Below are 24,004 nucleotides of genomic sequence, written 5' to 3'. Positions count from 1 at the left end.
ACTCCATGGAGATACTGTATAATAATAATAATAATTAATAATGCAACTTTGTCAATACCTTAAAAAGCGACTGACATCCTGATCTTTTGCCCATGTTGAACTAATAATTCTCTTATCTTCAGGCTCTGTTTGAATTATACCTATAAAAGACAAATCAAAACATGAGTATTACAAAATCAGTAAAATTTGAAATGAACTCAAAAACTGAAATTTAAAAAATATAAATACATATAAAATAAATAACACAGAATACATGTTTGTAACCTTGCCAGGCTAGTGAACAGCACCTCCACTTTGAACCCACACATGTTCTAAGTTGTGTAACTACAGAATGGATGTCTGTGAATGTCTATGGGTGGCATCTAATGTGAGACCAACTCCATGCTTTTTGGAGCATGGACGACCACATTAGGTCTCTAAAAGTACATTGAGATTCTGCAATATTTACACTGATATTGCAGTACTTCTAACGCAGTACTTTATGTAAAGTACCGCATTAGAAGAAGTACTATATTAGGTCTCTAGATTACCCAACGTTCAGTAAACCCAAGTTACAATGCACTACAGGTTTATATTATAATAAAAAGCACATACAAGTAAAAATAAAGAAATATGCAAAGTAAAACAGAATGATAACAAGAATAAAAAAAAGTAACAATAAAAGATAATACAATACATGTAACAAAGGCTATATACAGTTGATCCTTGGGGAGTTAAACATGGGGATTAAAATCTGCATATAACTTTTGACTCTCCAAAAATTGAACTACTAAGAGCCCTACTGTTAACCAGAAGCCTTACCTAAACATAAACAGATGATTAACATATATTTTGTGTTATATGTTAATATAACACAAAATATATGTGTTATATTACTCTTACAATAAAGTAAGCTAGAGAAAAGAAAATGTTATTAAGAAAATCATAAGGATGTAAAAATACATTTACAAAAATGCACTGTATTTATCAATACCATAAGTTTACATCGTCTCTGTTTACAAGATGAATCATGTCTGTCAGAATACATCAAAACACTGTAGATGTTATACGTATTACTACCATTAGACATCAAAAATGAAAAGATAGTGTGAAAAAGAAATTATTCATATTTATTTACAGCTATTAATTCATGCAATGATAACGAAGCAGCAGCAATATGATTGCTTTATGATAGTGTAGTGCAATTGATACGACTGCTTCACAGTAGCCTAGCCTATACACTAATGAATGAATGACCATAAAATTTTTATTTTATGCTAATTAATTAATTTAATTAGATAAATAATTAACGACATAATTTTATGCAGCTTTGATTTAGTCCTGTATCTTTACATTTGTTTACATTTCTCTCGACTGCAAATGGTGCCATGTACAGTCTGTAAGTTTTAGTGTGCACAAGTTAGGCTATGTGGTTCGTCTGCAAGATTTTTCAAATTGTTGCAAATCCCAAAAAAATTCTGCATATAAATTGCAAAAAAATCTGCATTATTCAAACCCATGCTCTTCAAGGGTCAACTGTGTATATATATATATATATATATGTGTGTGTGTGTGTGTGTGTGTGTGTGTGCATAACTGACACTGACGACGCATTGATTGCCATACATTTTCGAAAAATACCTGGAGTTTCCCAGATATTAGCAGTGGCGATGCTGATACTTTCCATGAGGTCAATGTCAGAGGCAACAGGTGTTTCATACACCATGACTTTAAGGGTCTCCCACAGAAAGAAATCAATGCTCAATAAATTAGGTGCACATGGGGAGGGGGGCATGTGACAGGTCCGCCATGCCCAATCCATTGAACCCCACAGAACCTGTCCAAATACTGATGCACAGAAATGCCAAAATGGGCTGGAGCCCTGTCGTGTTCGAACCACATCTGCCGACGCACAGACATTGGAATATTCTTCAGTAAATCCGGCAGAACTTCTTCCAAATAGAGCCAATACTTCTGGGAGTCCAATCAGGGTGGTAACAGGTATGGACTGACTAAATAGTCAGTGACAATACCTGCCCATACATTAATGGCGAAGTGTTGTTGTGCAGCATGTAATTGCACAGTGTGTGGGTTCTCATGGGCCCACACACGAGCACTGTGGTGATTGAAGACCACTTCACGAGTAAATGAAGCTTCATCCGTGAAAACAAAACAAAAGTTGGAAAATCCACGTCTATGGCACTTTTCAGCAGAAACCACTGCACGAATTCCACATGTCGAGGATAATCTTCGGCCATCAGTAACTGGACCCGTTGCAGATGAAAGGACTCAGATTGCAAAATGCACAATACACTGGATCGAGATACTCCTAAGCAGAAGCAATGGCACGTGTGCTTGTCTCTGGATTATTGTCCATCGCATGCAACACTTCCACTTCCATGGTGGGATTTTGTGTCGATCGTGGCCACCCACTATCATGCATGTGACCCCTGAATGATCCATAATCACACAAATTCTGATGCAAATGCACAAACATTTGGTGATGCGGTACATGTCTGTTTGGGTACCTTTTGCGATACATTCGTACAGCGGCTCGTCCATTACCGTCAGCTAACCCGTAAACAAGATACATGTCTGCTATGTCAGCGTTCGTAAAACGATGCATGTTCTTTGTACGACGTCGAAAGCTTGAATGAGAAAGCCCCAACTCTCACCTGGAGCACTGCCGAACATTGGCACCTATTACTTGCAGGTGGTGCTCTTCTGGTCATGCTTTCCTATGTGAATATGGTTGATTTTGATGTTCTCTACCTTCCCTCAAAGTTTGTATGTCGAATTTTGAACCATCCTGTATGTGTGTATATATATATATATATATATATATATATATATATATATATATATATATATATATATATTCTTGCATAGTGACACGATTTGTTATCACAAGCGAACCTGCTTTTGGTATATGTACTGTGCAAATAATTTTCCATTTTCCAATTCTGCCATTAAAATGGTTCTAATGATATGACAAATGCTAACAGTGATATCAAATAATAAATTTCATTAAATTCCATCAAGTCAGAGAAGATAAGTTACTAAACATTTAATATAGATATGTTAGACATAGTACTATGCGTCACACATGTAAGAGAAAACTAAATAGAATTTATTACTCCAATATATCATGCAGCGCCATGAGTTTTCAGAAAGAGAGAGAGAGAGAGAAGGCAGAAGAACTGGCTACAACATGTAAATTATGAAGACAAGAACGAGTCATACAGCATGCATATGTTATCACATGTATTGGTCACAGATGTACAAGTAGGAAGAAACACTATTAGAGTTCCAGAGAAGTAAGTATAGTCGTGTAATTAAAAATATATATATATAAATAATTAACAGCAATCACTTTCCAAAAATTACAGATAGGCATTGTTACAATCTCTTTGATGATGATTAGGATGGTGGTGTGGGGGCTTCACACAATTCAAGAAGCAGGTAATTAAATTTGAACCTACTGCAGTACAGCGTGCCAGTGTCTGGTGTGGATGGCAAGAAAGCAAGACCTGAATCTTCTGATTCCAGAAATCTTATATGAGTATGATTTTAATGTTCCTGGATTCTAATCATACCGGAATAGCAAGCTTGTCCAAAGTAGCAGCGATGACGAGAACAGGGTATTAATAAACTCCAGGCAAGGATAGAAGTAATAAGATATCTTTTTGACAAGTCATAAGAAAGATGACAACTTCTGGGCTGGTTTGAAGGTGGTATATAGATTATATCTCTGAAGAGTTCCTGCTATTTGTTCAGAAGTTCCTTGAAGGTAGAATATTATTATTACACCCTCCAGAAAATGACCCAGAGGAAGACCAAGATATAGGTGGATTGATACAGTACAAAGTGCCTTAGATGATAGAAATATAAGATCTGATAATGTTGGAGTCTTGACAAGTAACAGACTGATTTGGAGGAAAATTGTAGATAGGAAGTTAGTAATGACATAAATTTTTCATGTAGTACTATCATATCTTGTACACCCCTTGAAGGTACATGTCAGGAATTTGATGATGATGATAAATAAAAGGTTAATGAAAGGTAACAAAAGGAACTGGAAAAACAGTCCAGGTCTTTTTTTTTTATTATTTAATGTCGCTTCTATCCACAAAAGGTTTTTCCATAAACCGACATATATTCATACCATGGGTAGGCTAAAAACCTCTTTTTTTTGTATGTTTCTATTAATTTTATATATTTTTTAGTATTTAATTTACCAATGCCTTAACCACCACTTTGGAGATACTAATTGGTCTATAATTTGTTATCTAAGTCTTGGAGACACCTTTATGTATGACTATTTTGGCCTTTTTCCACTACCTCTGACAGAGCTAAGATTTAAATTATACAAGACAGGCAGGTGCTGCCATTTTAATTGCACTTTGCTGCAACACACAAATCCCATAACTATATCCACACTAAGATTGCTTAATATTCTTAATATGCAATTCACTGATTTCTATTGTTATATCAATCACTGTCACATCACTGTGTACTGCATTATCTCCACCTAGATTATATGAATTCACACTTAGTAATTTGACGATTTTTTCCTGCTTACTACCATCTATCCTTCTTACCATCAGCATTTATTAAAGTCATCCTTTCATAATTATTCTTTGTTTTAATCACTATTATTATTATTATTATTATTATTCTTAGTCACCTCCAGGGAGTCCAAAGACTCATCGAGGGAGAGCATCCACTTTTAAAACTCTGTCTCCACCACTCACAATCCACCATCTGACCGTAACCACACCAACGCCATCTATCTCCCACCACCACCACCACTAGTATTTCCACAGACAATCACAAACATCCATGCCCACCGCAGGATTCGAGCCCACAGCCTTTTGGCTGGGAGGTGGATATGTTAACCACTCAGCCAGCCTGGCCAGCACTATACAGCTAAAGATCTTTGGAAATTCATCTGGAATGCTCAGTTTATTTTATCTCATTTGATTTTACCCCCTTCATCATGCTGATCATCCCTCTTGCACTGATCATAAGCCTGCTCCTCACCCTTGTCTATATTTCTATAATTTTTGTATTAATCCCACACACAAGAGGTTGCAAGACCTATTAGTGCAGCAGTATATGCTTTATGCTTTGTGTGTGTGTGTGTGTGTGCAGCTCCTGGATATGCATGATACTGCTTTAATTAAATAACATTTAACCTTTTCCATACACTACTGAAATCATTACCATGCAGTTTTTTATGCCATGGCATTGATCAAGAGGTATCTCCTGAGTGTCACAATCACCACCTTTGTATTTCCACAAATAAATCCTTCTTAACTGAAAATTTCACATGCTTAGTCACTCTTACAGGTCAAGAATACATGATTCCCCAATCAAAGTTCTTATAGACAAATTCTCTGATATGCTATCACTAAATCCCACTCAAATTCTCAAATCACAAGTTCCTTCTGATCACATGCTGTTTGGGTAATTGTCTCTGAATAGCTATATTAATTTCATTACCTTAATATTAATTAAAGAAATGGAATTAATCAATGGAGCTAGTTAATTAGCTGTTTTAATTCCTTCATAATGATCACTTACCACATGCTTTCAGAGCTAATTTGGCAAATGCATGTCACCCCCCACCCCTCCAGCCTATATCAGTAATCAGCTACATGTTTTAACTTAGTGGCCTTTTATTTCATATCAGACAATTTCAACTGCACTGCATCCCATAACTCTATCTTCATGACTAACGACTCTTGCAGAGTGCAATTCTTTTGCTATAATTATCAATACCTCCCCATCTATTCTGTTCTGTCTTCCCTGTCCCAAATTACAAGAGTGGTCTGAAAAGTTCTCGGCCTCGACCATAGATGGCAACACTATCAGCAAAAAAAAATTTTTTTTTTAAGTTGGTACATCTGTCAGAAGCAGCCATGTGAAATTGCAAGTCATTCTATCAAGTAGTTTGCTTTATACAGCTGTCTGAAGCAAAAGTGTTGTCTGTATCCCTTGAAATGGATAAAATTGAGTATCATGCGGTTATAAAATGCTTTGTAAAAGAAGGTTTAATGCCAAAAGAAATTCATTCAAAGTTCATAAAAGTTTATGGGCACTATTCTCCTTCCCTTCATTTTTGCCAATTAAGAAATGGGCTGCCGGGTTTAAACGTGGCCGTACCAGGATTTGAAGATGATCTAAGTGAAGGTCCAAAAAGTATAACAACACCAGAAATCATTGATCAAGTGCACGATATGGTATTGAATGATTGGCGAGTCAAAGTGCATGAAATTGCTGAGACTATATCATCATCATCATCTCATCCGCTTGGTAACTGGTTGAGTCCACTAAGAAGAAAGGTTCTCCACTTATCACAAACTTTGGCCATCTCGGTCATGACTCTATAGCTAGGCAGATGGGAATGTTCTTTCTGCAACTTTATCCAAGTACTTCTTGGTCTGCTTCTAGATCTTTTACCTCCTATATATCCATTCAGAGCTAAATATGGCAATCTATGAAGTGCCATTCTCTGAATGTGACCAAAGCATCTCAACTGATGCTTAACGATTGTAGCTATTATATCATCTGGGAAGTTTAAATCTATTCCGACTTGATCATTGGTCTTGTGTTGCATTCAGTGGGTGTTGTTGATTTTTCTGAGACATTTCATTTCAAATGCTTGAAGTTTCTTGATTGGTTGTTGAGTTAATCTCCAGGTTTCTGAAGCATAGGTAGCCGAGGGGATGATAATTGTTTTATATAATTTTAGTTTTAGACTTGTTGGGATTTTTTTTATTTTTCCATATTTTATTTAGTTTATTCATTGGTCCAACCAAGGTTTAGCCTATGTTTTACTGTTTCCATGTTGTTGAAGTTACTGGAAATGAGACTGCCAAGATAAACATATTTATTAACTTGTTCCAACGGATGATTTTCGAGATTTATAGAAATATTTTCTTCTTCTCTACCTATCTTCATTATTTTTGTTTTATGAAGATTTATTTTCATACCATAGGTTTTACAGGAGTCATTTAAGATATTAATAGTTTTTTCTAACTGTGGTTTAGAATCTGCTAGGATAATAATATCATCAGCGTATTTGATGTGATTAATGGTGCCATTGATTTTTACACCTGGTTCATCAACTACGGATTTACAGACTTCTTCTAGAAAGATGATAAAGAGTTGAGGTGAAAGAGGGCAACCCTGCATTACACCTTTCTCAATTTTGAAATCCTTGGTTTTAATATTGTTCGTTTTAACAATAGCTTTATTGTTTCCATAATAATTTGTAATAAATGTTAAAATATCTGAATCCATTCTTACATTCTTTAAAATATTGATCAATTTGTTTCTATTAACTGAATCAAAGGCTTGCTTGAAATCTATAAAACAACAGTATATGGGCAGGTTGTATTCCTAATATTTATCTGCTATATTATTAATTGTGAAGATGTGGTCTATAGTGGATCTATGTGGCCTGAATCCTGCTTGGTTTTCTTCTATGATTTTTTCATTAAGCACCTGTGTTCTTTTGTGAATAATTCAGATGAATAGTTTATACCTATGACTTAAGAGTGTTTATGGGTCTGTAATTTTCACATTTCAAAAGAACATGTAGGATATATTTTACATGAAGAATTGCAAATGAAAAAGCTCTGTGCAAGATGGGTGCCACGTTTGCTCGCAGCAGATCAAAAATGCACTCGCATGAAAATCTCTGAACAGTGCTTGGGGCGTTTTAACAAGAATAAAACTGATTTTGTGCATCAATTTATTACTATGGATGAGACTTGGAGTCACCATTAAACATCAGAATTCAAACAGCATTCAAAACAGTGGATAGAAGCTGGTTGTTCAGCGCCAAAGAAGACAAAGTTGGTTCCATCAGCAGGAAAGATCATGGTATCAGTGTTTTGGAATGCTAAAGGCATTTTGTTTATTAATTATCTTGAAAAGGATAAAACAATAACCAGGAAATATTATTCCAATATTTTAACCAAACTATATGAAAAAATTCGTGAGAAAAGACCCGGTTTGCAGAAGAAAAAAAATCATCTGTGATCAGGACAATGCACCTACCCACAAAGGTGTTTTGGCAATGGGAAAATTGAGGGATCTGCACTATGAATTGTTGGAACATCCACCCTATTCCCCAGATTTGGCTCTCTCTGACTTCTATCTCTTCCCAAAACTAAAACTCTTCCTCACTGCTCAGTGTTTTTCAGATCAAGAGGTGATTGCAGCTGTAGAGGGGTATTTTGCAGATCTTACTGAGAACCACTACAGGGACGGAATAATGGTGCTGGAGCATTGCTGGAATAAATGTATTAGTCTTAAGGGCGATTATGTTGAAAAATAAAAATAATTTTGAAATTATAAATTCGTTTTTTTATTGTTAGTCTGAGAACTTTTCAGACCACCCTCATACATAATTTACATTATATCTCTGTAACATCATCGTCTGTTAACCAAGTCTAACTAATGCCTATGACTTCTGGTCAAGCACATCAAACCAATGACAAAAACTCTTTAGCACACTTTATTCTAGATGCTTCTGGAATTAGTATACAAGTACATAAATTATAACATTCCCTTGGGCCTACAACAACTCTTGCATATGTATTGATTACTCCATTAAAATTTCAGATCTGATCAACTGCAGTCAGCTTTTTTTTTTTTTTTATCACACTCACATCCAAATTGTTCAAGGGTGTAAGCATCCTTGAGCAATTTGGGTGAGAATGAAAGTAAACTTACTGAGTTTGAACTTCTGTTGAGGTGTTACTGAAAAAAACTTTCTCAATGGATTTCTCCAAATCCATCAGATACATTCAAGTTCTTTTATCCATGAAATTTAATCCAAATAACAAAAAACTTCACATCACACATAACCAAATATGGAGTTGTTTTTAAACACTCCCCCTTCTTCTCAATTCACTCCTATTATCCCTTGGCAATAAACTTACAAACATTATTTTTTTAAACTCCTCTTTTTAAAAATTCTTCTAGTAACTATATAATCTGATATTTCATCCCTTCCATTTAAATCATTCAATCTGGTCAAAATTGTTAAAACTCTTTTGCTTTCCTTCTTTGCATCTTAAGAGTGGTGCTGCTATTTTTAATCTCTGCACCAAATAAGAATAGTTTTTTTGTCATGAACACATCAAGCAAAACCCTAATCAAAGTATTAACAGACAATATTGTCTATACTTACTCTTCACTCTCATATCTGCATTCTTCCTCTTCTTTAGTGTACCACTTGTACTAACCTACACTTTGTCATTTGCACTTCATCACTCATTCCTGAAATTCTTCCTATTCATTCTCTACAACCCACATTTCTGCATGTTTTTTCTCAATTATCAGCCATACTCCTATCTAGCTTTTGTTACAAATGCTTCTGATATTGACTTTCAAAACACTTACAATATAACATCTCATTTTTGCTTTTCACCCACAAATCTCTGACTGTTGGTAGTGAATACATTACACATACATACCTCATCTCACAAAAACTCTCTTATTTAATTTCCTAAAGAATGAAGTCTTAGCAATTATTGTCCCATTATACTTCATCACCATTAGATTCACTATTACAATATATAAAAATACACAACTCAAATATTGTTCAATGAATCTAAACAATATTACATGCTAAATAAAAACCAAAATATGTTATCTTTTTAGAGAAGCACGTTATGACAACCTACTTCCCACGTGTCAAGTATTGAGCAAGTATTTTTGATTAAATATTATATTCATTCATTCTAAGAACCATTAAGCTCTATAAATTCAAAAATTACTTAAGCAATTTGAAGGCTATCACATTTCTTACTTTTTCCCAGGTAATCCCAATACACATGCATTAAAGAAAAAAATTATGCCTGTTACCATGAAATAATGATGATTGGCTGTCACTCAACGTGAATTTTTTTTTTCTTTCTTTCTTTCTTATCATTCACCAAATGCTTGTGACAGATTCTGCTGGCAATCCATTCAACACTATCCAAGAAGGAAAAATATAGTTCTCACAACCTTGCAGCTAAAAACTACTCTTACAGAATTTCCAAGAGTAACCTCTTGTTCTCTTGCTTCCTTGTCATGTATTAAAAATTTCTTTGGCGAAAACCCCTCTTTTCACAACTGGACTTTGCAACTCACATAACTTCAATCTATCCTCAAAGGAAGCATTTTAAAGGCCTGTTACTATCTTGGTTAATGGCCTCTGGATCCTCTCCACCACTTCTTCATCCCACTAGGAACCCACAAACAGATCAATGTGAAATAATCCATATGTGACATTAGCAAAGCTTTATAAAGTGGAATTATAATCTTATCTCTGCTTGTATTCAACATCTCTAGGTAACCTTTGGCCAGGTTTGCAAAATGGCCTCTAAATTTCATTCCTCTAGCTCACTACATTGTTCTAGTTCAGTCAATCAATGTAATACATGATTTGTAATCTATTCATCTCAAGTGGCATAACAATACAATCTTCCACATCAGATTAGCAACTGCTTTCTCTTTTGCTCATACTGCCAGTATATTTAAATCATCTGGCAGAATCTCTCTCATTATTAAGGGACGGTTCCAGGGAGTTAGAGTCAACTTTGGCTTACCTGTTTAATAAGAGTTACAACAGCACAAGTTCCAAAGGAGTGGAAGAAAGATAAAATTGTTCCACTTCATAACGATGATGATAAGACTGAGACTACAGATTATAGACAAAACTATATATCTGGATTTTTCTTTTCACTTGTTTGTGCTATACATTAAAGATGCCAAGAAATTATGTTCTTAGTTTAATCCTTTATCTAAGTGTAAGCAAAGTTTGTGCATGAAGTATCATCACAACCGAGCTACTTGTATATAAAGGCTAATGACATCACATTATTTACCTTAATATTCCATAATGCAGAGCACATCCACCCTTTTGGATATGTACAATGCTAAGTGTTATGGGAAGGGCCACTTACCAAGACCAGGCATCTTTCTTGGCATCTTTAATTTTATGTATATCTGGAGTTGTAATTAAGGTGTTGGAGAGGCTGGTAACAGCTAAGATACAAAAGTCAGTTGATAACTGCAGTATTCTCTGTGATTGTCAGCAGGGGTTCGTTAAAGGAGGTCATGTTTGACTAATTTACAATGTCCTATAACAAGGTGAAGAAAGCACTGGATAAAGGAGATGCACATATAGCAGTATATTTATGCTTCATGCTGCCTTCTACGTTATCCATAATCTGTAATGCCATATATATTTTTTTCTTAAGTTACTATTAGTTGACATTTCACTTTGGTCATAAAAGCATTTCCTTGGCAAGAATCTGATATATGCGTGTGTGTGTGTGTGTGTGTGTGTGTGTGTGTGTGTGTGCGCGTGCGTGCGTGCGTGCAAGCGCAGGCCACACACTGAGATTGAATTGTTACCCTGTGTGGCTATGGTGAGGGATCTTAATCATTCTACTGACAATCTCATAATGACTATCACCTAGAGCTTTGGTTGAGAAGTAGCCATATTTATTCAGGTTAGGATAGTTGTAGAGCTGTGGAAAATTCTAAAAGTCTCTCATATTTATACTTACATCTGTATAAGAGAGTGTTTTCCCCCGACTGGATCTGATGGTCTGTGTCAATGACATGGTTTGCAACTCCAAAGCAGGTGTAATGACCAATATCTAGATACTAGATATTGGTCATTACACCTGGACAATATTATTTTACATATATAATTCTCAATACCACATGAAGATATTATTATTATTATTCAGGCCTCCATGAAGTCAAAAGACTCATTGCGGGATGTCCTTCCTAAGAATATAAAGTCTTTCAAGACTCATCGAGGGGAGGTCCCCCCTAAGAAACACAAAGTCTATCATACCACTCTTTAAACTCATTGATCATTCTTGCTCCCACCACTCCATCAGGCAATGCATTCCACGGTTCAACCACCCTCCACGCAAAGAAACCACTCCTTACCCTCTTGCTCACAGTTTCCTTTCATAACTTCCAGGGATGGCCTCTTGTCATCACTCCTTCCTGCTGTTCAACCAAGCGAAAGAACTCCCCACCTCTCAACAGTTTAAAAGTCTCAATCATATCACCTCTCCTTCTTCTATCCACCAAACTCTGCAGTCCACATTCCCTCAGCCGATCCTCATAACTATGCTTGTACAGTCCTGAAACCATCTTTGTCATCCATCTTTGTATCCTTTTCACAGTTAATTTATCCCCTTCAAGTCTGGGGACCAAATCTGAGAACAATAGTCCAAGTGTGGTCTGATCAAAGACTTATACAACGGAATGATAACCCTCTTATCTCTGCAAGTCAGTGTGCTTCTCATAATTGCAGCAATCCTCTGTGTTACCTTCACCACCTTTGCAATATGTCTCCTAAACTTCAGGTTTCTATCAATCATCAACCCCAGATCTCTTGTCTCCCCTACTTCCTCCAGTATAACTCCTCCCATAGAGTATGCAGCATCCCATCGATGTTTCCCAAACCTCAAGACCTTACATTCTGCTGTATTAAATTGGCACCCCCATTCGTTTGCCCATCTATCTAGCTTATTCAAATCCTCTTGCAGGGCTACCACATCTGCACTATTACTAATAATCCTTCCCAGCTTCACATCATCAACAAACAACTGAATATCCCCTTGCAATCCACTGGCAATGTCATTGATATAAAGGTTAAACAATATAGGTCCTAGTACTGAGCCCTGTGGGACCCCACTTGTAACCCTCTGCCTCCTTGAAACTGCTCCACCATACACAACTCGCTGATACCTATCAGACAGCCAATCCTGAATCCAGTTGACCAATCTGACATCCAGACCCATGTGCTGCAACTTAAATATCAGCTTATCATGTGGCACCCTATCAAATGCCTTCACTAAGTCTAAGAAAATTGCAGTATATGCCTTTCTCTCATCTAATGTTCTTGTAACTTTATTATAAAAGGCTAGCATATTGCTAAAACAAGAGTGCCCTTTCACAAATCCATGTTGACTCTCACAGATAACATTACCCTCATCTGCCCACTGCTGTATACGGTCCCTCACTACTTTCTCCAAGATCTTAACAACTACTGATGACACACAGACTGGCCTATAATTAGACACTTCCAGTCTGTTACTACCCTTATGCAATGGCACTATCTTACCTTCCTTCCATTCCCTGGGCACCTTTGCCGAAGCCAGACTTTAATTGAAAAGCCAGGTTAAAGGCACTGTCAGTTCCCTAGCACATTCTCTCAAAACTCGTGGTGAAATACCATCCAGTCCCACAGCTTTACTGACATCCAGAGTACTCAGTATCTGAAACACACTCTCCTCCTGTACCTCTAAACCTCGAACCAGCCCTATCCCTCTAGCATTAAAACTGACTCCTCTAGGATGAAATACTCCAATAAAGTGTTCATTGAACAATTCCACTATGTCCTCTGCATCAGTCACTCTATTCCCATTTTTATCCCACAATATTATTCTTCCACAGTCATATCTCCTCCTACTGGCCACATAGCTAAAAAATTCCCTAGGATTTTCTTCGGATCTTAGGGCCAATCTCCTCTCATATTCCAGTTTCGCTTTCCTTACCACACTAGTCACTCTTCTGGCCTGTGTCTTATATTCTTCATGCACCTTCTCTTTACCTGTCTCCTTATATCTCTTCCATAGCCTCTTTTTCGTATGCAATTACTGTTTAATATTGTTTGTCATCCCCTTTACTCCAAATTGTGTCTTCTTCTTCACTCGTGGTATACAACTTAGCATTGCTGCTAACAAATATTCTTTCACTATTTCCCATGCACTAATGATATCCCGGCCGTCCAATTCTTCCCTTCATGAAACTTCCCGAAGTTGACGTCTAAGACTATTATAATCACCTGCATTATAATTCCACATACATTCCCGTCTCTTTGATACTCCTGCATGTCTATTCATTTTCCAAGTGAAAACCATATGGTCACTCTCTCTCCAACTGGTGGGAGAGATGTCAACTCAGTTATTATCAACTCTTCTGATGCTATAACCAAATCCAAAACTCTTGAACCTCTTGTTCCCTCTGTTACATGTTGCCTAAGACATTTGTCCCTCAAGTATTCTAGAAATTCCATTCCCCTATTGCTACATGCATCTTCCTCTCTCCAATTTATACTACTGGAGTTAAAATCTCCCATAACAATCATTCTACTTGCACTTGCCAAACTTAGCTGTCTAAACATCTCCTGGTCCCCATCCTCTGTGCTCCTGGGTCTGTAGCAACACCCCACTAAATATCCTGTTTTGCCTACCTCTACTTCACACCATACGCTCTCAAAATCATTTGTCTCACTTCCTTCCAAAGCCTCCAGTCTTAGAGGACATAGGTCATCACTTATCATAAGCAGTACCCCACCACCACGCTTTCCCCTCCTATCCTGACGAAAAATGCTATACCCAGCGACTTCTATTCCTGTTGTTATATCCCCTTCTGTCAACCACGTCTCAGTGATCGCAATAATTTTTGGCCAGGCTGATGCTATCTGCTCCACCAATTCCTCTCCCTTATTCCGGATACTCCTGGCATTAGTATAAAGCATATAAATGCCATTGTTTCTATACCCAGCATTTCTATACCCAATATTTCTATACCCATATACATATGGTTGATTATGATATATTAGCAATAAGAATAAGAAACCATACCTCTGTAAGCTGATTGGCAATTAATCTCATAGTTCTGCAACATGTTTACTACAATATCAAGAAAATGGTCAGCATATGCTGGTAAGGCATTAATAAGTTCTCTGAATTCCTGAAGGCTGCGATCTAAATCAACTGTACTCTAGGAAGAAAAAAATTTACCCAGTAGTGTAAAACATATGAAAGTAAATGAAATCAAAAATATATCATTGGTATGGTTAAAAACAGCAAAAAATATACTATTTCTAAATAATTATAAAAACAGTATGTTTCTTGGGGTCATATTTTAAAATTATATCAGTAAGATAATTCTTTTAAGAGCAAATCCACAAACAAAAGGTTGATTTATTCTATTATCATAACATGGATGTGGGGGGAAGGGAGAAAGAATGATTCAGACCTCTGATAAACAAGGCAAGAGAGTGGTCATAGTGGCACAACAGGTGATTAATATTACTTTACCATCAAGTTATTTAATTTATTTATTTTTCATATTTTATCACAAGTGGTATGGTTACCGGAATTGGAAAGGAAAAGTTAGCAAAATAGCATAAACTGAGGACTCATGCACACAATTCTTGTTTTAAATTCTCAGTTCAAATGTAATTCATCCTATTCTTTAGTCATTTAATATACCATCCAAATATCAAAATTCTCTTAATTACTTATATATATATATATATATCCTGAAACCCAGATTTTCTTTATCCCTCTATACACTTTGGTTTCAACAAAGCACATGCTATAATTCATTGCATATATGCCTGATACACAAACAAAAAGTATGAGATAATTTCACACATCTACTTCATAAGGTAATGAGATGATTTATTTGTTTTTGCCTAAGATCAGTGTGTTAAATCCCTTAATGCAGTTTTTTTTTTTTAATTATGAAAACAAGAACTTGTTGCAGAAATAACATTCTGAATGACATACTTTGAAAATAACCGAAAAAATTATAAAAATAAATAATTATAAAAACAGTATGTTTCTTGGGGTCATATTTTAAAATTATATCAGTAAGATAATTCTTTTAAGAGCAAATCCACAAACAAATATCAAAATTCTTATGACTTGAATGTAAGAAGAAGAAAAAATCAATCAGAAGATCAAAAGAATATAATTAAATTGATGCACACATACTATCAGGGAGGAGAAACACAGAGTATGAAAGAAAGAATTGCTGTCTTTCATACTTGTTATATTCTTTGGGCACATGAAGATACCTTAGTGACATAGGAAAAATATTGGCATAGTAATTTATTAGTGAAATAAATTTAGTTAATGAGTATTATCTGTAGATATATGTTTACTCCATTCAACTTCAAGATGAGTCAATTAGTTCATTTTAAGGAAAATCAAAATAAGAAACAAACAGAAAAATCGCACAACAAAATTTGGCTCTATAAAGTATATGTGTTAGAAAATTTGCCAGTATGCTGCTTAAAAAGAAAGCTATTTAATATGTGCATTATTCCAGTGTTTACCTATGGAAGTGAGACATTGGCAATGACTAAAAATCAGGAAGAGAGGTTGTGTGTCATCCAGAGATCCCTGGAGAGAAAAAATTTTCATATAGCAAAAAAAAGCGACAAAATTATAAATAATAGGATTAGAGAGAAAGATAATTGAAATAGAGGCTATTGTGAAACATATAAATGAAGATGGATTGGTCATATTAACAGATTGACAAGATAAAAGATTGAAAACTTAATCACTGAATGGATACTTTTCCTTCTCTTCACCAACAAACTAGAAAGAATGATCTACAAAGGTGTGACATGAGATGGTTGGCTAAAGACAGAAAGAATTGGAAAAGGTAAGGGGAAGGCCTATATCCTGCAGTGGATGGAAACAGGCTAGAGCAAAACTACCTTAAGCAGCACTGATGGAAGGGAGTGAAAGTACTTAAACAAAGGAATTAATAATAGCATCTGAGAATATGTCTATAAATGGGCTGACCATTATTTAAGTTTTGAATTGTGAGGGTGACAATAAGAGTTTTGACTAAGAAGGAGCCTATGTGGATCTATCAGGTAATTATAATAAATTGAGAAGGCAGTTTGAGGCATTACCCTGACAAGAGAAACTGCATGGTAAAGGAATCAGTACTGCATCCCCAGAGTTAGGAGAATTAATTGCATAGGAGATAAATGGATGAATAATGCTTTAAAGAAAGAAATGAATAAGAGGAGGATATTGTTGTGAGCTGATATCAGAAGGACAGTAATGATGAGACTCTGAAGAGCAGACTAGAAGAGTGAGTGACAACCATGGTGATCAAGGCAAAATTAGATTATAGATTATGAAAAGGGGTTAGCAAAACAAGCCAAAGGAAATCCAAAGGAATTTTACTGCTATGCAGCAAGTAAAAGGAAGATTAACATTAGTGTTTGTGAATGGCAGAAAAGTATCAAATACACAAGAAACAGTGAAGTTTATAAATGATCTAGTAAGGCAGACTCATTAGCTTCATGGATGCCAAGGGAAAACTGGACAATAAAAGAATAGAGACAAATGAGCTGGAAATATAAAAGCTGTTAAACATGACTCTAATACAGCAATTTATTTGACTGGATGGAATATTGGCACAGGTGCTGAAGAAATATACAAAATGGCCAGCAATGCCTCTGACTTGACTGTTCAAATTGGATCTCACCACATATGAGATTACTAATGAGTGGAATGAGAACAAAATAATTCCATTATTCAAGCTCAGAGCTAAGATTAATGGCAAATTAGAGACCAATTAACATCACTGGTGTAGACATCAAGATATTGAAAAGGCTGGTTTGGAACCACATCCAAAGGTGGGTTGATGACATATAGATCCTCTACAGAGGACAGCATGGTCTTTCTTAAAGGTGAGCCTTGCTTTAGCAATTTGCTCATGTTCTAGAACAGTGACAGTAAAATTGGATAAAGGGAATGGATACTATGACACTTCTGGATTTACCAAGGCATCCGACAGGATTCTACACTATAGGTTGTTATAAAAAATCAAAGGGACAGGTTTGAAAAACAATCTTGTGATATGGATTAGAGAGTGGCTGAAGGACAGGTGTCAGAAAGTGATGAAGTTATATGTATTAAAGAGAGTGAAAAGGAATGTAGCTGATATGGAATTAATGTAGGGCTGATTTGAACAGATTGGTTATATGGGCAAATGGCAATGAATATAGTTCAATGTTGCCAAGTAAAATTAGGCATTTTGAATGGAGTACATTATAGGCACATTAACCCTTTAACTGCTACGGTCAAGTTAACTCAAGCGCAGAAAAAAATGGCGACCTTGCTACGATCGAGTTAACTCGATTTGAACTTTCAACGTGTAATACTCATTTAATTTAGTTTATGAAAGCATTTGAATTGAGCAGGCTTATAGTGCCATCTCTTAGGATTAGAAGGAACTAATTTTCAAACTTCTGTCTGCTTTGTGGCGCTATCTTCGTAAAAAATTGTGAGACCATGCACAATGTTATCAGAGCCATCCTTGACAATAGGAGCCAGGCGATCACGTGATGCGGTGATTCCAGGGTTAGTAAAAATGACTTCGACAAGCAGACAGCAACGTTCTCTTACTGAGGAGGAATTAGTAGAAGTATTAGAAACTTTACCGTCTGATTTATCAGATTTGAGTGACAGTGACAATGATGATATTAATTTTTTAGAAAATAGTGAAAATAGTGATAGTGAAAGTTCAGATAATGAACCACTAGCACCAGTGCATCTGCGAAAAAGAAATCGTACTGACGCTTCATTGTTTCAATGCCGCAATACAAATTTTCGTCCAACAGTTCACCAATTCAATAATGATAATTCAGGTATTTCAGCAATTATAGATGATGGTTCGACTGTTCTTGATTTTTTCAAACTATTTTCCCCCCTTCATATAATGCAATATAATGCTGACGAAACTAATAAATATTATGTATTTTTGAATCAGAAATTACCACCAGCACCCCAATCTCATTTGCAAAAATGGAAAAATACTACCCCAGAGGAATTACATATATTTTTTGGAATCATAATGCTTTGGAATCATAATCATTATGGCTAGGGTAAAAAAACTAACAATAGCAGAATACTGGTCCAAGAATCTCCTCATAGCTACTCTACAGTTCACAGACTACATGTCCAGGGATAGATTCCTTTTACTCTTATGTATTTTACATTTCAATGACAATGAAACTCAGGTTCCAGGACAAAGACTACACAAACTACAACCAATTATCGATCATCTGAGAAAAACCTACAGTGAAGTATTTACCCCTTTTCAAAATATATGTATTGACGAGAACATAGTACTGTTCAATGGCCACCTCCAGTTCAGACAGTACATTCCTTCGAAAAGACATATTCGGGATCAAAATTTTTGTGTTGTGTGACTGGATATGTGTTAGATTTTGTAGTGTACACAGGGACAACTACAGACATTATTCCAGAACGTGAATTTGGGATTTCTGGGGCTGTGGTACAAATCCTGGTGGCAAAGTATTTGCAGAAAGGGCACACATTGTGGTTAGACAATTGATATTCTGGCCCTCTTCTGTACGACTGGCTACATGAAAATGGTACCAATGCATGTGGGACTGTTAGGAAAAACAGGAAAGGGTTGCCGAAACGGAACAAAAAATTAGACAAAGGACAGGTAGAATCCAGACACACACAGATAATATGATAGTGGTAAAATGGATTGATAAACGAGAAGTTTGTATGTTGACCACACTCCACACAGACTCTATGAAAAAATCAGGGAAATTTGACAGGACAACAAACACAGGACAGACATGATAGTCGGTTCTCTTGAATGTGTGCGAAATATACTTGCAAAGGAAATCTCAAGTCCTATTTTGGTGCCCTAAAGATCTGAAGTCCTATTTTGGCGCCCTCTAACAAAAAAAAAAATGATGATGATGAGTTGAAAATCAGCGAAAAATACCATATTTTTCGGACCATAAGACGCACCTTTTTACATAGAAAAATAGACTTAAAATTGGGCTGTGTCTTATAGTCTGAAGGTAACATTAAAATACGAATCTTTACACTGTACCGGAGCAGTCAGTAGAGTTCAATTACTGGGACAATATGTTAATAAAATTAGTAAGTACGCCATTGAAGGTAGGTACCTAAGTTATCTCCCTGCATGTAGGTGAATCACTGATTTTGAGCATCAATAGTCATTAGTGTGTAAACATATGTGCTTTTGTGGTTCATTTGAATTATTTTTTATAAGTCGTTAAAATTTTTATCTTAAAATTAGAAAAAATGAGTGTAAAACAAAACAAGATTTTCATATAACATGAGTTATAAATTAAATGTGATAAATTATGCAAAACAACATGGAAACAGAGCAGCAGAAAGACATTTTGTCTTTCCAAATAAAAAAAAACCAACAGAAAAATGGTTTGCTAGTGGAGAAAACAAGATGAAGAATTAAAACTGCTATGTAAACACAAGAAAACATTCCGTTCGCACCTAGAAAAATGGCCAGAATTAGAAGTACAAATTAAAAATTGGGTAACAAATCATCGAAACATGGTGTTGGATTCTGATTATGTAGATATTAGAGTAATTATTAATTGCTTCAGAATCCAACATGATCTTCCATCACAAAGGCTACATTTGTAAATATTATTTAATGTAAATAACTTAAATTATAATTTGATATCATGTAATTACCTTAATTATATCTAATATTTAATTGTTTAATCAAAGATATGTGTTAATAGTAATAAGATTCTGTATTAAATATTATTAAGCTATTTTATTTATTGTTATGTCAATATTATAAGAACTTGTATTTGTAATTTAACTACGCATTTATTGAAATGCAAATATTCTATTTATTCTTGTTTGTGAAAGTTTAATGTTATGTAATAACTGAATGTAGTGGTATAACCTTATGTAACGTTAGCGAAAATATTTACGTTTATTTGTTGTCATGGAAACGCATGAAATAAACGAGCGCGAGTGGAACAGAGCAAGGGCTGGAAAAAGAATAATAAAAAAATATAAGAGGTAACAAGAGAGAGTTGGGATGGAAACTTGGAAGTGAAAGGAAGCAAGGGCATAAACTAGAGAAGTAGAAGTAAATGAAAGGTTCTTAAGGGCAGGAGTTAAGAGGATAATTTTTATAAGTGAGCAAGGATGAAGTGAATTTTATAGTTAGCTGAAAGTGAAGCCAGCAGTAATAATAAAAGGGAAATTGATGCTGTAATCGGATAATATAAAAAGCTGGACGTTCAAGGAAGAATTCTGAATAAACCCAGTTGGTCTAGAATTGCGGCTTATTTCCGATTTGCCCTAAGGAGAACCGCACAGTGTTTTAATTAGTTTATGAGTGGTAACAAGGATAGTTGAAGTACCCTGCAGTCGATGTCTGGATTTCTAAAGCGCGATTGATAGTGCTTTAATTATAACTGTGGATAAGTCTTGTAGATGTGTTCTTAAGTGAAATAAAAATAATTTAAAAGTTTGCTCACAACGTATTTGATGTACTAGGAACTATTTCCAGTAAGGACTACCTTAGTGTATTATTTCAATGCTTGAAGAATTGAGTGTTAATTACTCTATGCTTAACCTAACCTCAACTGTGGAAATTCTTCGTGATTGAGAGTTGAAGTTAAGAATTGTTAGAGAGATATTTTCAACTATTAGTGCCTGCGATATTTTGAACTTATAGCATGACTGAGAAGTGTGTGAAAACTGATTAGATAGGAAGTTCTATTATATTTATATATGTGTAGGAACTTTGTAACTCAGAAGCTGAGAAAGTGTATGTGAAGGCTTGGAAGGTTGAACTAATGTAATTGACTTGGCTTAATGTTTGACTTGTTTTTATTGTTTAAATTAGAAGTAGAATTTATGTATGTGTTATATAGCTTATATTAAATGTTTGTTTTTGTTAATCAAAAGTTGTATTTTGCCTGAATCTCTTTTACTGCACCATTCATAAAATATTCGAACCAAAGCGGGTAAATTAAGTAAGTCAAATATACTCGGCCAGTATATATATTAAGGAGAAATAGTTGAGGGTTGATTTTTCTTCAATTCTTGAACTAATTCAGATATAGAGTGGCACAGTCTTTAAATATAAATTTTCTCTATATTTGAATTAGAAACCAACTAGCAACTATTTTTAGGTTAAGAACATCGTAGTAAATAACATGTCGGATCCAAGGTACAGATTAAGACGAAGTAGGATCCAATAATGGGAATATCTGTTTCTACGAAAATGATAATTTTTGAAGCGAAATGATGGGCAACTGCTAATGGAATTTTAGATTTCACCGAATCACCATCTTGGTGCTTTAGATTTATGGATACAAAAACCACTCTACTCCAAAAAATGCCGGCTGATAATGAAGCTAAAATTATAGAATTCCATAGATTTGTCATATCAGCGAGAAGGGAATTTAACTTTGAGCTTAATCAAATTGCGAACATGGATGAAGTGCCTCTAACTTTTGATGTTCCTTCAAATTGGAGAGTAGATTCAAAAGACACCAAATCAATAGTGATCAAAACAACAGGTCACGAAAAAACTCACTACCCTGTAGTTTTAGCTTGTTGTGCGGACGGAACAAAACTACCCCCAATGTTCATCTTCAAGAGAAAAACGTTACCGAGAGATGAAATTCCTCGTGCCATTATTATCCAAGTTCAAGATAAAGGTTGGATGGACAAAACAGGAATGAAATTATGGATACAAAAGATATGGGCAAAACGTCCAGGTGCATTGTTTAAAAAGCCTGCGATGTTAGTGTGGGATCAATTCAGAGCACATAAAACAGAATCAACCAAGAAGCTTCTAAAAGAAATGAATACAGAATTAGCTGTCATTCCTGGAGGCCTTACAAGTCAATTACAACTCTTGGATAGATATATTAATAAACCATTCAAAAATTTTATGCGGGAAGAGTGAAACAAATGGATGGCAAAGTTAAATCACGATGTTACATCAACAGGATGTATGAAACAGCCAACAACTTCAGAAGTATGTACCTGGGTGAAAAATTCATGTGAAGCTGTGAAGGAAGAGACGATTATAAAGTAATTTAAGAAATGCGGGATAAATAATGCGATGGATGGTACCGAAGATGACACAGTTTTTGAAAGGAGTGACAACAATAGTTCAGACGAAAGTAATACAAACGGTGACTTTAACGAGACCAGTGATAGTACCAAGAGTGAAGATAAACTGAATATTGCTAATACAATTGATTGTAACAATAAATAAAAATTAAGTAAGAATTTGTAAATATCTTTATATAATGAAATATTTTTTTCTAAAAATCGTCTCATAAATTTGGGGCGCGTCTTATTGTCCGAAAAATACGGTAAATTAATAAAACATCTCTTTGATAAAATTGTGCGGTGTTGTTAATACCGTGAAAAATAAGTCATGAATAACCATCAACACTACGCTTATCTGTTAGATTGATAATTCTGCACGGAGAAGATATTGTATACAAAGCGCGGCGGTTCGGTAAGTTGAAACTGAAATTGTCCAGAAAATTGAACAGGTTAGCCTTCCTTAAATGATATCATTCCATCTTTTCTGAAATTCAAAAGAAAAGTTACAATCGGCAAAGGCACATCGTATTTATCGATGGGCAAGTTTAGCACTTCTCCAAGAACAAATCGCTGCTACTTGCAAAGAGCTTAGTAAGCTAAACAGCTCTATCACAGCTCTACAACAGGAACTAATCAACATGTTAAATCCTGAAATGTGGACTGTCCTACATCACATCTCTGAAGTTGCAGCAAAAAAAGAATTCACAAAAGTAAAAAGCAGACACCTAAAGAAATATGAACTCCTACAACAGCGCCAATAAACGAAGTCCTGATGGCAACTTTGACGAGACCACATGGTCGGAAACCTATTGTCGGAAACACTCACTGAAGAAGCCAAGAACACTCTCAGTCTAGGGCATAACTTTGCTGTCACGCCCAAACAAATTCCTAAACTAGAAATTATTATGAAAGTAGAACGGGGTATCCATGATCTTCTGCCAGCAGTGGCCAATAACGTGCGACTAGATATAGCAAGTATTCTAAACAAGGATAAGCCTCCAAAAAGCAATATTCCACGTAATCAAATAACTGCCCTAAAAAAAGTTGTATAATAAAAAAAATATTATTACAAAAGCTGATAAAGGAAATGCAACAGTTATCATGAATCAAGAAGAGGATAACAGAAAAATGCAAGATCTCCTATGTGACAGTTCCGCGTATCAAATTATACATTGAGACCTTACGATGTCTCAAAAGAAAAAAATCCGAAAATTACTGAAAAAAGTGACATCATGGCCCAGAGAAATCATCAGGAAAATAAAACC

At 35.4% G+C, this 24,004-nt stretch overlaps 1 protein-coding gene across 1 annotated transcript in view; it reads right to left on the bottom strand.

The window, feature by feature from the left end:
- Window positions 1–24,004, bottom strand: part of Sec8 (exocyst complex component secretory 8) — a 519,950-nt gene that overhangs the window by 181,505 nt on the left and 314,441 nt on the right. The window contains exons 18-19 of the mRNA XM_090392988.1: window positions 14,664–14,802; window positions 59–140 (exon numbers count right to left, since the gene is read on the bottom strand). Coding sequence (XP_090249114.1) covers window positions 59–140; window positions 14,664–14,802 — 221 coding nt within the window. The remainder of the gene's footprint in view (window positions 1–58; window positions 141–14,663; window positions 14,803–24,004) is intronic.

Source organism: Typopeltis vanoorti, chromosome 5 (genome assembly GCF_054136105.1).
Source record: "Typopeltis vanoorti isolate ZY-2024b chromosome 5, IOZ_Tvanoo_1.0, whole genome shotgun sequence".
Lineage (NCBI taxonomy): Eukaryota > Metazoa > Arthropoda > Arachnida > Uropygi > Thelyphonidae > Typopeltis > Typopeltis vanoorti.
Note: the sequence above shows the minus strand (reverse complement) of the source record. Positions and strands in the feature narration are given on the sequence as shown.